The sequence below is a fragment of the Sceloporus undulatus genome, chromosome 1, assembly GCF_019175285.1.
Source record: "Sceloporus undulatus isolate JIND9_A2432 ecotype Alabama chromosome 1, SceUnd_v1.1, whole genome shotgun sequence".
NCBI lineage: Eukaryota > Metazoa > Chordata > Lepidosauria > Squamata > Phrynosomatidae > Sceloporus > Sceloporus undulatus.
Genome location: NC_056522.1, coordinates 54612163 through 54629323, shown reverse-complemented (window position 1 = coordinate 54629323; position 17161 = coordinate 54612163). Strand labels below are relative to the sequence as shown.

Sequence of the window (17161 nt, the reverse complement as noted above, 5' to 3'; positions counted from 1 at the left end):
GGCTTATTAATAACTAATATAGATATGAACCACATACACTCTCAAACTTGATGGAAGCTAGGTGGATTAGAATTGCTATAGCAAACCTTACAATATATAATAAGCAGGGATGGGGGGAGAAAGGAGGGAAGGAGGAGGAGAGGAAGAAATGAAACATTCTGGAATGGATTAATTAATGCATTTGTTGCAAGACTGAGGGGGTTTTTTTTTGTGGGTAAACTGGATTTCAGTGCAGTCAATTCACATAAACTTGGAATTGCTAGAAGGAAACAAAAAAAAGTTTCAGTGGAGGAACAAGACATGATCTAAAGAGGTCCAGGATCTTCCTGTGAATATGTGGCAGAACTAGCAGAAGAAGAGGTTGTGCTAGAAAATTCACAGAATGTTTTTCTGAATTTTTCAGTAGCTAACATCAAAGTGAAATGTATTGTCGGTTCCAGACTGTCCCAAGCAGTGTCAAGGTCACCACACCTTCAACATTTAGTACTCCTGAGAAGGGTTTGAAACATGAAGGGTGAAGACAATGGTTAATGATCTACTCTCCTCATGGCTTCTTGTGAGACATTCATATGCTGTGAAAGTCAGGCAGAATGAGCTCTTTTTTTCTGCTTCATCTCATATTAAACAATCTTTTAAATATTAGATAAATCAGGGGGAGAAAAAGAAGTCCTTTCCAAGATGTTTGGGAGACAGTTTCTTAATGGTAATAAAATAATTTGAGGATTAGTCAAGAAGAGGCCAAAATTAGTCAGGTAAGAACAAGACAAATAAGATAGTCATGCACAGTGTTTCCCTTTAGCTCAGGATTGTATTAGAGAAACTTAGAAAGGATTCATGATCCATGTATGTAAAGTAAGATGGCTGTGGTCTCTTAGAATCTCTGAAGCTGGACAAAATGAATCATCTGCCAATAGCACAAGTACGAACGACCATGCCAGTCACTGAAGCATTGCAGAATAAATCAGGGGTTTCAATGGTGACAAGAATTGCTTTATTGATCCTGCTGACAGATATTGGTTGCCAGAAGGCAGCTTGTGCTGAAGTAATTATCTAGAATATTCTGGAGGAGGAAGAGAGTTCTCCAAATCCTGCACCTAGTACCATTCTACTCTTTGATCCTGTGGGAAAAGAGGTACAAAGAATTGGTTCTAGGTTCCAGGCTGATGAAATCTGATTTATTCATACAGAGAAAGATGTTAATTAATTCTATTTACCAGCTTTATTTACCAACAGGCAGGCATACTCCTGACTGGGTCCTGATTTCTCAGTCAGGATCCAGTCTAGCAGGTGATTAATAACTTGGTGGGCCTGAGAAAGATTGCATTTATTATTCAAATTAATGAAATTATAATCGAGAGGTGACAAATTAGCAATTGCTCCTTGACTGAATGTGGAAACTCATTAGGCACTTTTGTGGCATTCGCTGAATGCTACAGCTTCATCTCAGCAGTCAGAGGCAGGAGGTGAAGTGAAAGAGAAAGAAACAACGAGAGAGACAGATGTCCTTCAAAATGACTTTGCCTCATAAAACAAATCTCTTTTTTGCCCATTATTTTGCCACTTTCCTGGGTCTTGTTTACCCTCTTAAAAATCAAAATAGCAATCAGACTGATCCTAATGATGCCTCTGCTGCCCCTTGTTCAACATTCCCTCTAGACTCTTTCAAAACAAACCCCAAAGATATTCTCACAAAACAATTACCACCCAGGTCATATTGTAACACCTCAATAAAAGAGGAAGGAATAGAAGATGTTCTTCTTCGTGGTCTCTGCGAATCATACAAATGGGTTTCACTGCGCCTGCGCAGTGCTGCTCGGAACCTACTGGAATCACTGGGCAGAGTTTACTCTGCAACATATTGAAACTTTTTGGCGGTAACTCCGCCCACCCGTTATAAGGCCCCTGCCTTCCCGCTCTTTTCCCAGTTCCTTTTTTCCGCCGCGCTAGCTGCTTCAGGGAACTTTCGCTTGCTTCGCTTGCTTGGAATCACTTTCGTTTTTTGACCTCGGACTGTACTCTTGACCATTCTTTGTCTCCCGCCCCTGGTAACTTCGATCCTCGGACTGCTGACCTCGTTTACGGATTCTCCTCTGGCTTTGACGACTTTGGAAATGCCTGCACCCTTTACGAAGTGTGACATTTGTGGGGGCAAGGTGCCCATCCAGGACCCGCACTCCTCCTGCCTGCTGTGCCTCGGCAAGAACCATACAAGGCCTACCTGCTCTGCAGATCCCTCTTGTCTCAGGCCCGGAAAAACCGTGAGTCCCGGCTCACTTCGGCGATTGCCCTCGGCAAAGTGCAAGAGGGAGGTTCGCGGTCGTCCTCTGTCCCGCCTTCCGCGCCCCCGCTTCATCTTCTCGGGCCAGTGTGTCCAGTGTGACATCTGGGAGGGCCGCCGTTCCCAGCGTGGTGTGTGTCCCGGCCGGGACAATTCCTTCCACCACCTCCGATGTGGCCTGTGGCTCGAAACTGCCCAGCGCCACCGACGAACCCTCCAAGCGCCCCCACAAGTCTTCGGGGACTGAGGGTACCGAGCCGGCCTCCAAACCGACGAGGAGATCGGAGGGCTCGCATCCTAAGAAGGCTACCGAGTCGGAGGTCCATCTCGCCTCGCCTTCGTCGTCCAAGAAATCCAAGGCATCCCGCCACGCTCCGAAGCCTAAAGAGCTGGCTGTGCCTTCGGGAGGGACAAGGTCTCCAAGACCTTCCTCATCGGCAGCGGCTGCTGTCCTCTTAGACCTCCCGGACAATCCTTTCTTCCCAGCAGAGGAAGTTCCCAGGCCTGGGAAGAAGAGGCACCACGACAAGTCGGGTCATGATCCTGCCCCGAAGAAGTCCAAGTCCTCCAAAGAGCGGCCCACCACCGACCCACCGAAGGCGAAGAACAAAAAGCGTTCCCCTTCCAAACAGGCCCGCGCTTCCTCTTCGGCGGCCCCACGCGATCCGGAGCCTACGCCGGAGGGTCGGCGGACTCCGGTACCGGACACGCCACCGCCTCAGCCCACCATGGACTTTGCCCACGGGACGGAAGACACCGTTCTTCCCCTCTCGCCGGAACACCGGTCGCCTTCCCACTCTGAGATCGACAATGACGAGGACCAGCCCCGCAGGCATGGGATACCGGACCTGTTCCTCGACACGCAATCTGGCCGGTATTATTTGTCGATTTCGGAGGACAGAGCGATGAAGGAGTTCACCAGGCTGAACCCCCATCCTGCAGACCACGGCACCTCGTCCAGATCGGTCCCGACCGTATCTGTCTACGAGAGGTCGCCATCTACACCCCACAGGCGCTCACGATCCTCTACGGACCTCATCCCAGCCCGTCCGAGATCCCAAGTCAGTGTGATGGATCCCCTCTCCTCCGACTTGGACTCCGACGAGGAGCCTTTGCTTCCGTCTGAAGCTCCATCCGATGAGGACGCCCCGTCGGACGACGTCCGGTCCTTCACCGAACACGTTGTTAAGATGGCGAGGGCTCTCGACATCGAGCTCGCTTCCCTGGACGACGACGCTCAGGACCCGGTAGAGCGCCGGGTGCACGGACGAGTGCCTACTCCACCTTGTCTGCCTCTCCTCCCGTCGCTTCAGACCATCGTGAAGAGGTCCTGGGACACCCCGGCCACCCTGTCTGCATCCTCCCGCAAAGTAGAGTCACTTTACAGAGTCGCCCCGGCGAGTTGTCCCTGGTTGACAGACCACCTCAGGCCAAACTCTGCGATTGTGGAGGGAGCCCAACACAGCTTCGTCCCGAAGCAGGCGACCTCCCCTGTCGACCGGGAGGCACAAAAAGTGGACGGACTGGCCAAGAAGGCCTACTCGGCAGCGGCCCTTACGGTGAAGGCCGTCAATTACACCGCCTGCATGGGGGCCTACATCCAGACCCTCATGGAACGGATCTCCCCCCTCATCCCGGACATTCCGGACAATGTCCAGAGGCAGCTGGTGGAGGTCAGAGACGAGACTCATTCCATCGGGAGTTGGCTCATCACCACTTCCAGGAATATGGCAGACTGCTCAGGGAGGGCCATGTCCGCATCCATGGCACTTAGACGCCACGCCTGGTTGAGGGCCTCGGACCTCAACCCCACGGTCAGGGCGGCCATCGAGGACATGCCGCTCGACGGGACCGGGCTCTTCCATGCCGAGACCGACGACCGCCTGAACAGGAAGTTCAGGATGAAGGCGGCGGCGAAGAAGCATGGCATGTCCTCGACACCGGCTTCTCCATTTCGGAAGCGTCAGCGCCCGTGGCAGCCACAAGGTCAGTCACAGGGGACCTTCTCCCGGGATCGGCAGTCCCAGCAACAGGGCTCCCAGAGACACCGCTTCCCCTCGCAGTCTTCCTCCTCCTCTGGCCGTCGCAACTTCCCGCCTCGGTACCACAAGTCCCGCCGGCAGGACACCGACCAGGGGAAGAAGAGAACCTGAAGGGACGCAGCGCGCTTCGTCCCTCCTTCACCTCTCTACTTCTTGGACATTTTGAGGCCCTTTGTTAACACCTGGGCCTCTATAACATCGGACTCGTGGGTTCTCAACATCGTCCGTAGGGGTTATGCCCTCGAGTTCCAAGAGCTCCCTCCAACTGGAGCCTTCATGTCCACTCCCCCCTCGGACACCCTTCTCGACGAAGTGCGCGTCTTGCTTGGTAAGGGGGCAATCTCCCCCCTACCGCCCGACCAATGTCCTTGGGCTTTTTTCTCCAGGTACTTCACGGTACCGAAAGCGGATGGGGGCATTAGGCCCATCCTGGACTTGAGACAATTGAACTTGTTCCTTGACTACCGCCGTTTTCGAATGGTAACCTTGGCTTCCATTCTGCCTCTGCTTCACCAGGGCCTGTGGTTTACGACCGTCGACCTGAACGACGCCTACTTCCACATCGGGATCCGAGAGTCCCACCGGAGATTCCTCGCCTTCTCTGTCGGTTCCACCTCGTACCACTACAACGTGCTTCCCTTTGGGTTGGCCACAGCTCCACGAGTCTTCACAAAGTGCATGGCACCGGTGGTGGCATACCTTCATCAAAAGGGCTTCATGGTCTTTCCATACCTGGACGACTGGCTATTTGCAGCCGAATCCCAAGGCGAGCTGCAGGAGGCAGTCTCATTCGCCTTGCGCCTCTTGGACTCCCTTGGGCTGGTCGTCAACAGGGAAAAGTCCCACTTCACACCGACCAGGCAGGTCAAGTTCATCGGGGCCATCCTCGACTCCAAAAACTGTTTAGCCTTCCTCCCTCCGGACTGGTTTCAGGCCCTGACAACGTCCCTCAGGCCGCATCTCCCACAGAAGGGTGAGAGCCAGAGACGTCCAAGTCGCCCTAGGACACATGACATCGACAACATTCATCACCCCTTGGGCAAGACTTCGTCTTCGGCCTCTTCAATCCTGGTTCCTCTCGGTCTTCTCTCCGTTAGACGACCCCCCGTCCAAGTGGCTCACGGTACTGAGACCGGTAGCCGCCTCCCTCAGATGGTGGTTCGACAGCCGCAACGTCTGCACCGGAATGCCCTTCCATCAGCCCCAATCGCAACTGACTTTGACAACCGATGCATCCCTGGAGGGATGGGGCGCTCACCTGCTCGACCTGGTCGTCAAAGACAGGTGGTCCTCACAAGACAAGCTTCTCCACATCAACGCTTTGGAGATGCTGGCAGTGGAAAAGGCATTGAGGGCGTTCGAGTTCGCCGTCACAGGAAGGGTGGTCCTCCTGAGGACGGACAATACCACCGTGATGTATTACATCAACAAGCAAGGTGGCACCAGGTCCAAGACCCTGCTCGACCTCACGCTCCGCATCTGGGACTGGTGCATCCACAGGCGCGTCCTCCTCCAGGCGATTCACCTTCCCGGGGAGGACAACGAGCTGGCAGATCGCCTCAGCAGATCTCCATCGGTGTGCCACGAGTGGAGGCTCCATCCCGAGACGGTCAGCGACCTCTTCGACCGGTGGGGAACCCCCCGGATCGACCTCTTCGCGACCAGGTAGAACAGCCACTGTCCCCAGTTCTGCTCCAGGAAGCGAATGGACGGATCCCTCGGAGACGCGTTCGCCTTCCTCTGGACGGGGGAGCTTCTCTACGCCTTCCCTCTGTTCCCTCTCATCATCAGGGTGGTGTCCAAGATGACGGTGGACCAATCGCATGCGATCCTGATCACCCTGTGGTGGCCGAGACAGCCCTGGCTTGCATCCCTTCTTCACCTCTCCAGGAGATGCTTCCTCCGCCTCGATCCCCGCCCGGACCTGCTGTCGATCCAGGACGGACGGATTCTCCACCCGGACATCGAGAGCCTGCCGCTGGTAGCCTGGAGGATACAGCCCTGACTGCTTTGCCGGAGTCGGTGAGGACGGTGATCCTGGCTGCAAGGAAACCTTCCACCCAGCGGTCTTATGCCCTGAAATGGAGGAGGTTTAGCCTCTTCCTTGACCGAAAGGGCTTGTCTCCTGCTCAGGTTTCCACTCCAGTGGTGCTGGAGTTTTTGATGGCAAATGCTATTTGTCTGCCATTTGTGCCAAATACCAGTTCGGGGGGAGGGTTTCTTTCTTCAAGGACCCCTTGGTGAAAGGGTTCCTGAAGGGTTGTGCCAACCTGTATCCTCCTTTGTCGGTACCTACGCCGGCTTGGAGCTTGGAGACGGTACTGTCCGCCCTCCAATCCAAGCCCTTTGAACCCATGGCCACAGCGGACTTGAGACTATTGACTTGGAAAACCGCTTTTCTTGTGGCCATCACCTCTGCCCACCGTGCGGGCGAACTCTGTGCCTTACGGAGGGACCAGCCATTCTTGAGGTTCCACAAGGACAAGGTGGTCCTCCGGACAGACATCACTTTCTTGCCGAAGGTAGTGTCTGCTTTCCACATGTGCCAAGACATTGTGTTACCCACTCTCGCATCCAACCCGACTTCGGATGCGGAGCGACGCCTACACTCTCTTGATGTCAGGAGAGCACTGGCGATTTATTTGGACAGAACTGCTGCCTCCAGTCGGTCCGAGAGACTTTTCCAATGCTACTCGGAACCGAAGAAAGGGTTGCCTGTGTCTGCGCAGAGGTTTTCCAAATGGGTGGCTGGTACCATCCACCTCTGCTATGAACTGTTGGGCAAACCTCTCCCTGGCAGGGTTCGGTCCCATTCCACAAGGGCAATGTCAGCATCTTCCGCATTCCTGTCGGGGATTCCCTTGGAGGATGTTTGTAAGGCTGCTGTCTGGTCCCAACCTCTAACTTTTATTAAACATTATAGGTTGGACACCAGGGCCATCCGAGACACAGCTTTCGGGAGGGCTGTGTTGGTTTCAGGGTTGCATTGATTGCACTACTGATGGTTGTGTTTTTAACTTATGTACAGTTGACACTGTTTACATTCTGTTCTATGTTGGCTTGCACAAGTTCTATGGGATCGGTCTTGCATGACCTCTTGTTCCCTACTCAGGTTTAGCAATGTTATTGCTATGTTTGCTTTCATGAACAACAAAGACTGACTCTTTTTTATGGTTCAAGGTGTTTATTATTGCAATAAATATACCTTTGGTTTACCATAGCTTTGGTTTCAGGACACTCCCTCCGCCGCATACCTTAGCTTGTCAGTCTAAACCCATTTGTATGATTCGCAGAGACCACGAAGAAGAAGGACAGCTTGCTTACCTGTAACGGTATTTCTTCGAGTGGTCATCTGCGAATACATACAAATCCCACCTGTCCGTCCCCTCAGTGTCCTGCTCTCATTGGCTCTTTCCATCGCCTGCTTGGCGGAAAAATTGTGGAACTGGGGAAACGAGCGGGAAGGCAGGGGCTTATAACGGGTGGGCGGAGTTACCGCCAAAAAGTTTCAATATGTTGCAGAGTAAACTCTGCCCAGTGATTCCAGTAGGTTCCGAGCAGCACTGCGCAGGCGCAGTGAAACCCATTTGTATGTATTCGCAGATGACCACTCGAAGAAATACCGTTACAGGTAAGCAACCTGTCCATTCCCTGTACTCTCCTAGAAAATGGTCAGTGAGACAAAAAATTGGTCAGCCTATATGAGGATCACAAAAAAACAAGAATACATTTGTACACGGGCATGACTGACACTAGAACTAACAGCTGCCACACTCTTTTATATCTGAGATTTAACTTAGAGGTTTTAAATGAAAATAAATTTTGTAGCACCTATGGTGTTAAATATATATCTCTATGTATCTGGAAATGTGCAGGATGCTTTTTTAAATGCTTAGAAACTAGAGGCAATTTACAGAGCTGTCTGATCCTGCTCAGCAGTGGGATATCAGAGGGTTACTTGCCTTCTTTTAGAGGACCTTCTAGTTCACAATTTGTGTTGCCAAATAGAATATCTGATTATGAAAGCCTATGATGGTGGTGATGGTGCTGGTGGAAGGAATAGCTACTCTGACACATCCTAGAAGAAAGGAAGATTTCCATCTCAGTACCTGACTGTAGTGTTGCTTTTTGAATAGCAAAATGAAATACAGAATATTATTTGCTGAAATCAGACCAGGCCCTGGAAGTAAAGGCACCAAACAATGACAAATTAGTGCCTTGCAGAACACTCCACACTACAGGGTATTTTGTCCTTCCAATGTGCAGTATTAGCAGTTCTTGCAAGTCTTAGGACTTTATCACATGGGGTAATTGGGGGGAAAATTGGGGGTTTAAACAGTGATTATCCCATGAAAATAACACAATCGCGATTAAGATTTTCACACGATGTCATGATTAAAACATCATTATCCCGGGAATAAACAGCAACAAATAATTCACAGAGAAATCCTGTGAATGATTTGTTGCTGTTTATTCCCTGGTTATTCCCTAGATTATGATGCTTTAATCACGATGTGTGTAAAAATCTTAATCACAATCCTGCGAATTTCCTGGGATAATCACTATTTAAACCCCCAATATCCCCCGATTTTGCCGCCTGTGATAAAGTCCTTAGAAGTATTCTTTCCTAAATATTTTTTAAAATATTTTTTTTAAAAAGTATTCTTTTACCACGCCAGACAGAGCTGTCCTTTGAGTCCACTCACCAATGTGCTTTCCATACATGTGATAATAGAAGGAGACACAGAATCTGGTGGTCATGTTGTACATGGGGCTGATTAATCTAGCTTTGTCATCCTTCACCCGGGGTGCAGAGGCTTCAATGAACATGTAGTAGCCTGAAGAGCGAAGAAACAAAGGTAAGGAAATGTCATAAATTGTCACTTCTTCCTCCGTGTCAACAAAATGGGGAAATTACAAGGTTCTAGCCCAGCATTTAGGAAGCTTCCAAGCCTTGCAATGACTTGTCCTATACATAGACATTTGCAGGGGCATCTAGACATGTGTCATCTTCCATTTGTAACACTCCTGTGATACATGTAGTTACTTGCATGAAATTCATTTGTGCAAAAATACATACGGTTTTGCTGCAAAGAAAACATACTCCTTGGGAGAAAATGTGCATTTTGTTCTGAATAAGCTGATTTCTTGGCAAAAATACTTTTTGTTTGTTTGTTTGTTTGTTTTTGCACCAAAAACACATGCAAAAAAGCCCCCATCTGGTTCTTCTGTCAGGAATCCATGTACTTATTCAAACTGTATCAGTCTGATGCAGATTTTTCAACTTTATGAAATGTATGTAAATACATGGATTCTTGTGCAGAAAAACTGCATAGTGGCCCTTTCCGATGCCTTCGTCACATGCCAGGGTTGCCTCGGGGTGCTCCACCCACATGCCCCTCAACCCTAGCACATGATGAGGGCGTCACAATGGTGGTGCCCTGTACATGCGGGTGCCGCCATTGTTATGCAAGCGCCACGTGGCATCCACACAGTGCCGCACGGCGCTTGCATAACCAGTGTGCCACTGGCACACTTGTTATGCCGCCACTGTGGCATAAAAAGAACCTGCTTTTTGCACATTCTTTTTCTGCTAGCAGGAAGCTGCATGGTTTGGCGGCTGTGGCTTTCTTCCAGTGGAAAAACGGGTGCTGGGAGGCTACCCTTTTTGTGTGGTCTGTACGATGCCAGAGTTTTCCTGCACACACACACACACACACACACACACACACACACAATTACACATTTGTTAAAGTTTCAGGATATTTTTTGCAAAAAAACGTTTTTTTTCTGCTGAAAAATAGATTTTCTTTGCAGGATAATAACTTGTACTTTTTGTACAAAACTTGTACAAATGAATTTCCCCCCAATGCAGTCCCACAATATTAATAGTACTCAAAACTGTCACATACTCTTCTATCTCACATTCTTTGTTCTTTCATTGTAGAATGAGAAAAGGGTGTTTGGAAACAATCTGAGAAAGTGGAGGATTTGAATCAGAGATGTTTGGGTAACTACACTGGGGTAATGTGTCATCAGCTGTAGCCTCCACTTTGAAAAGCACAGAACTTGGGCCAACTTTGCTATCCCTCTGCTTTACCCCTTGTGTTTAAAGGGAACCTAAGGGCAATGTAGTCCAACCCCTGCCAGTGCAATAATCCACAACAAAAGCTTCCCTGAGACGTTTTCTCTGGAAAATCCTCTTGTTGCTTGGGAGTCTTGTAATGAGAATAACTTTAAAGGAAGACAAGCTTTCCTAAAAGGCCCCTTGCCTAATACAATGCTTGCCTTTCAGTGTCCACTTGCAGGAAAATACACACGAGTGTTGAATGCACACCATGCTTGACCACAGATTCAACTATCCATGAAAACAAAATATTCATAAATAAATAAATAAATAATCCATAAAGCAAACCTTGATTTTACCATTTTATATATGGGACACCATTTCACTATGTCATTGTATATAATGGGACTTGAGTATCCATGGATTTTGGTATCCATGGGGAGGGGAGGTTCGTGGAACCAAACCCCAGGGGATACCAAGGACCCACTGTACTTTCCATTCACACAGAGGCAACAGCAAAACTACATAGATAGAAAGGACTGAAGTGACCAGCAGGAATTTGCAACTCTGTCACCCTCCATATGTTTGAGATGTTTCCTCCCAGAAGACTCAATGCAAAGGGATTATAAGGTAAAAAACAGCTGGAGAGCCAAAAATTTCCCACGTCTGACCTACTGCTTCCTAAAGTTATATGTGTATAGGATAAGAGATGGCTTCTGTGGTGACAAGTTAAGGGGGTAAATTGGCCAACTCTCCAAATGAATTAAGTAGCCAAATTAATTAAGTATTTTCTTAAAAGCTGCATGGAACCCAAGAGACCCTAGCACAGTGAATTGGAGATTTCAGTGGGCTGCCCATCTGAGAATCCACCCTGGCCATTTCTGAGTGTTTAAACAGGTTCCTCCCCTTACAACTGCTTCTCTCATCTGTGACTTCAAAGTAAGCATCAACAGAACAAGGACACTTCGTAGCAGACAATTAGCCAGTAACAAGGACTAATGCTCTCCTGATTCCTCTAAACAAAGCGGTGGGAGTTTTAATTGGGTATTTAATGTGAATAAGAAACATGCAAATTAACTGCCTACTCCCCATGCCCCAGTACATAGCAGGGGTATGTGAGTGTGTGTAGAAAACCAATCTACCTTATCCTCAGTTCCCCAGGTGATACTGAAAGCTAAATTGGTCTTGGCGAGGTCTTTACAAAACCTAAAGAAAACATCTCTCTCGATTTTCTGCAAACTCTCAGAGCAGTGCATGCCATGTAGAGACTTCTACTATATGACAAATCTCAGGCATGGGGGAGAGAACAGGTGAAACTATACAATGTCAGAACCCAGAAGATATGGAAACATTCAGTCTTCCACCAAGGGCATAAGAAACTACAAACATTAGATGGGTTAGACAGAAATCTAACTGGGAAGGTTTCAGAACAAGTAAATATGGCTAGTGGCATTCCTTTTTATGGAGTGGTAAGTACATACGGATCATCATGTATTACTTCCCTGCCCCACACCATTGCTACAAGGCTGAATCACATCTGAAAAATAAATCAGCTCCAGTGCACAGTATCCAGTCCTGATTTTGATTCATTAGTGCAACACTCCCCACTTTTAATCTGAACTCAGATTGATTTTAGAGCCACACATTGCCCCTGCCTGAGGTCACATTGGTAAAATGGACATTTCTACCATTAAAATCATAGAATCATAGAATTGTAGAGTTGGAAGAGACCACAAGGGCCATCCAATCCAACCCCTTGCCATGCAGGAAATCCCAATCAAAGCATACCCGACATATGGCCATTCAGCCTCTGCTTAAAGACCTCCAAAGAAGGAGACTCCACTACACTCTGAGGGAGTGTGTTCCACTGGCGAGCAGCCATTACTGTCAGGAAGTTCCTCCTAAGGTTGAGGTGGAATCTCTTTTTCTGCAGCTTGCATCAATTGCTCTGGATCCTAGTCTCTGGAGCAGCAGAAAACAAGCTTGCTCCCTCCTCAATGTGACATCCCTTCAAATATTTAAACAGGGCTACCATATCACCTCTTAACCTTCTCTTCTCCAGGCTAAAAATCCCCAGCTCCCTAAGTCGTTCCTCATAAGACATGGTTTCTAGACCTTTCACCATTTTAGTCACCCTCCTTTGGACACGTTCCAGTTTCTCAATGTCATTTTTGAATTGTGGTGCCCAGAACTAGACACAATATTCCAGATGGGGCCTGACCAAAGCAGAATATAGTGGCACTATTACTTCTCTTCTAGACACTATACTTTTATTGATGCAACCTCAAATTGCATTGGCCTTTTTAGCTGCTGCATCGCATTGTTGACTCATGTTCAACTTGTGGTCTACTTGGATTCCTAGATCCCTTTCACATGTAGTCTCGTTCAGCCAGGTGTCCCCCATCATGTATCTGTGCATTTCATTTTTCTGCCCTAAGTGCAGTACTTTACATTTCTCTGTGTTGTATTGCATTTTGTTAGTTTTGGTCCAGCTTTCTAGTCTATTCAGGCCATTTTGAATTTTGATCCTGTCCTCTGGAGTATTAGCTATTCCTCCTAATTTGGTGTCATCTGCAAATTTGATGAGTATGCCCCCAGTTCTGTCATCCAAGTCATTGATAAAGATGTTGAACAGCACTGGGCCCAGGACAGACCCCTGTGGGACCCCACTGGTCACTTCTCTCCAGGATGAAAAGGTGCCATTGTTGAGCACCCTTTGGGTTCGGCCAGTCAACCAATTACAAATCCAAGTAACAGTTACGTTGTCTAGCCCACATTTTACAAGCTTGTTTGCAAGAATATCATGGGAAACCTTGTCAAAGGTCTTACTGAAATCAAGATATACTGTATCCACAGCATTCCCTTCATCTACCAAGCTAGTAATTTTATCAAAGAAAGAGATAAGGTTTGTCTGGCATGACTTGTTTCTCTGAAACCCATGTTGACTTTTTGTGATTATGGCATTGCTTTCTAGATGTTCACAGACTCTCTGTTTAATGATCTGCTCTAGAATCTTTCCTGGTATTGATGTAAGACTGACTGGACGATAATTATTGGGATCCTCTTTTTTCCCCTTTTTGAAGATGGGGACAATGTTTGCCCTCTTCCAGGTTGCTGGGACTTCTCCTGTTCTCCAGGAGTTTTAAAAGATTATTGCCAATGGCTCCGATATTACATTGTCTATGTGTTCCATGAATTAGATTATATTTGGATTACATGTCCACAGCAGCTACATCTTTTTTCCCCTTTTCGTCATGCATACCACATCAGACAATAGGCTTTCTTGTTTTCCTGTCTTTCTTACCACCCACTTACAATCCCACTGGATGGCCTCATCTGTGCTCCTATTGGAGGGCCCTCACTTGCACTCCCATTGGATGGTCCCCCTGTACTCCCATTGGACCATCCCACCGGTAACCCTTGCTGGGTTCCCTCCTTTGGAAAATTAAAGTCTCCTCAGTCAGTTTAGCCCACAATGGTTAAAGTTCCCCGCAAGATCTTCCCTCAAGATTAACAGGATTAAAAAAATCTATACAAAATGGAATAGCTAGTTCAGATTTGAGGTCAGTATGCATTATTTTGCAGGTGCGGATTCAGCCTAAGTCCAACTGCGAAGGAATCAGGATTGCAAAAAGGCAGAATACATAACTTTGGAATGTTGACTGTGAGCAAGCCTTCTTACCTTCTGGTGTCCCACTGAAGTCCATGGTTGGGCCTGTGTTGGCAGAACGCTTGGGATCATGGGTTAAACTGCTCTGACGAATCCAGTCAAAATTGTCAGTTGTGTCTTGTGTATAGCCACATATCTTCTCATCCTCAAAGTGGCAGGTGTTACCTGTAAGCAAGAAGTGGAGAATATTCAGTCACTGTTACCAAAATGTCTTTGTCTAGTTGGGACAGATAGGAAAAAACAACCACCTTGTAACAGTCCTTCTTTTGCAACGAGGTGTTAACACTAATTCAAAAGCACAATAAGTATTTCTCATCACAAAATAATGGCCAGGAAGAAGGCACAAAAATTGATGGAATAATCCTTCTTTCTTTCCCTTCTCTTTCTCTCTCATCAATGAATGAATGAATGAGAATGCAAAATCTATATACCTGTGAGAAAGTCCCTGCTAATGCTAGGACACTGTGATTGATACAGTTATTATTGCTGTGTCCAATTAAAACAGACAATATGTAGATTTCATTTTAAAATGTTTTTTAATTTCCCCAGATGACTAATGAAATAAAGACACAAAACACTGCCGCCTGCCATGGGCCAATGGGCATATGACATATATTATCAGACACATATTCATTCTTTGAAGAACCGAAGAGCGGAAGCCTAAATCTATGCATACTGTTTTTTTATTTTCTAATTCAGAGGTGAGAGCCAGTGTGATGTTGGACTAGACTCTGGAGACCAGGATTCAAATCCCTGCTAGGCCATGGAAACTGACTGGATGACTTTGGGCAAGTCATACTCAACCCCAGAGGAAGGCAAAGGCAACCCCCATCCCATCAAATTCTGCCAAGAAAACTCTGTGATATGTTCACCTTAGGGTCCCCATAAGTCAGAAACGAATTGAGGGCACACAACAACAACAACAACAACAAATTAAGAAGTGAGAGCAACCTGATGCCCTTCAAATGTTTTGTACAGGTCTTGTAAACCCATGCCTATCAGCATGGTATATGAGGGATTATGATAGTTGTAGTCCAAAACGTTTGGAGGTTGCCTACTGCTTTGCTGGTTTCATTAGTACTGAAGCTATGAATGAACTCTCTCTCTGTGTGTGTGTGTGTGTGTGTGTGTGCGTGTGTGTGTGTATGTGTATGTACCTACCTTCAAGGCACCTGCTGATTTATGGCAATCCCTTGAATTTCATAAGATTATTTTAGGCAAGGGATACTCAGTTTTGCTAGTTCTTTCCCCTGAAGTATAGCCTACAGCACCTAGTATTTGTTGGAAGTTTCCCAAGTACAGTCACCCCTCCGTAGCCATTATTTTTTTATCCGCAGATTCAAGTATCAATGGTTTGAAAATATTTAAAAAATATTTAAATTCCAAAAAGCAAAGCCTCATTTGCCATTTTATCTGAGGAATACTATTTTACTATGCCATTGTATTTAATGAGATTTGAACATCAATGGATTTTGTTATCCACGGGGGGTCCTGGAACCAAAGCCCAGTGGATACCAAGGGCCCACTGTACTAATCCTGCTTAGCTTCCAAGATCAGACATGGTTTGTTGTATTTGTTTAAGGTATTTAGGCAAATGACTGAACTAGACATGTGTGAGAGAATATGTGCATATGCTTTTCTGACTTGACAATAATTTTGGCTCCCTGTGGATACAATAGCCAAAAGCATAGGAGACACTCATTTGTGTTCTGTCTTGAAGTTATAGGAAAATGCACCCAAATCCTCCCTCTCTGACTTTCTGAGGTGTCTAATAAATTTGTGTGCAAGTGTATACAGGCTACTTCTTGCTATTGATGAACCAGGAAATAATTTAGTATACCTGTGGAAGGATATTCAAAAGGGCTGGCTAACAGCTGGATATAAGGGAAGAAGGGGTTACTCTGTATTGTATACTAAAATGGAGATGCATTTGTAGCATCTCATCAAATTCTCTGTAAACCTAAAAGGCAAAAAAAGGCCTTGCTCTTTTCCCTGTTTAATAGCCCCAGTCACTACTTTTGGATGTTTAACCTCCTATATTATTTTAATGTTGTTGTTTTGTTATTTTAGTGTCTACAAATTTATACTGTTACTATACTATTTTACTCACTGTTACTATAAACTGACTGTTGAAGTGATATTATATTGTTTTACTGACTATCTGAATAATTTATCTTTAAATATAGTTTTAAAAAAACCATTAGATAAAAAATATTTTAAAGCCTCAAAATGGTGGGAATTATAGAGTGGGGTTGTGAATTTCATTAACACTTCCTCCAAATAAATAAGCTTTTCCTAATAATAAAATAATTGGGTGAAAGTCTCACATTACAAATAAGAGTTGGGAGTAATGTGCAAGGATAGTAGCTAATCATGTACGGACTTGCTGAAGGAGGTAAAAGGACATAATGAAACAAGAGGTACAGTCCAAGAAGATTTGTTGTTGTTGTTGTTGTTGTTGTCCCACTGATGTTGAAATTACTAGTCCCTTATTGTTGGTTTGTTGTGTGCTTTCAAGTCATTTTCAACTTATGGCAACCCTGAGGTGAACCTATCAGCAGGTTTCCTTGGCAGGAATTTTTCATAGGTTTGCAATTGCCTTCCTCTGAGACTGACCCATATGACTTGCCTAAGGTTGCCCAATGGGTGTCATGGCCAAGTGATAATCGATCCCTGGTCTCCAGAGTCATAGTCCAACACTCAAACCATTACACCATGCTAGCTCTTACAATCAAAGAAGTAGACCTCACTAAATGAATGATAAAAATGTTGACAGATATCCACAAAAAGACAGAGAACCAATGCTGAGACCTAAAATGGCCTGTAGATGAGGTCAGCTTTCAATTAGTTAAGGCTTAATTTCTCCAGCATGTAATTCTATATGCACTCCTCTGTATAACTAAAGTAACTTACAATGAAGAGGGACTTGCTCAGTTAAATTAGGGATGGGCAATCCTTTTTTTTTGTAGCAGGCCACATTTCCTTGGGTATAATCTCTTGAAGATTATACAGTGGAAGATGGGGCCGAAGCCAATAGTAGAGACAGCTAGATAGCTATTTCCGGTGGCGCAGTGGTTAAATGCCTGTACTGCAGCCACTCACTC

The 17161-nt window shown here is 46.4% G+C and overlaps 1 protein-coding gene across 2 annotated transcripts in view; it reads right to left on the bottom strand.

The window, feature by feature from the left end:
• The window catches only part of MDGA1 (MAM domain containing glycosylphosphatidylinositol anchor 1), a 410329-nt gene that overhangs the window by 53192 nt on the left and 339976 nt on the right, over positions 1–17161 (bottom strand). For both annotated transcript variants that reach the window (XM_042445010.1, XM_042445011.1), the window contains exons 13-14: positions 14070–14222; positions 9027–9158 (exon numbers count right to left, since the gene is read on the bottom strand). In XM_042445010.1, the coding sequence (XP_042300944.1) occupies positions 9027–9158; positions 14070–14222 (285 nt within the window). The remainder of the gene's footprint in view (positions 1–9026; positions 9159–14069; positions 14223–17161) is intronic.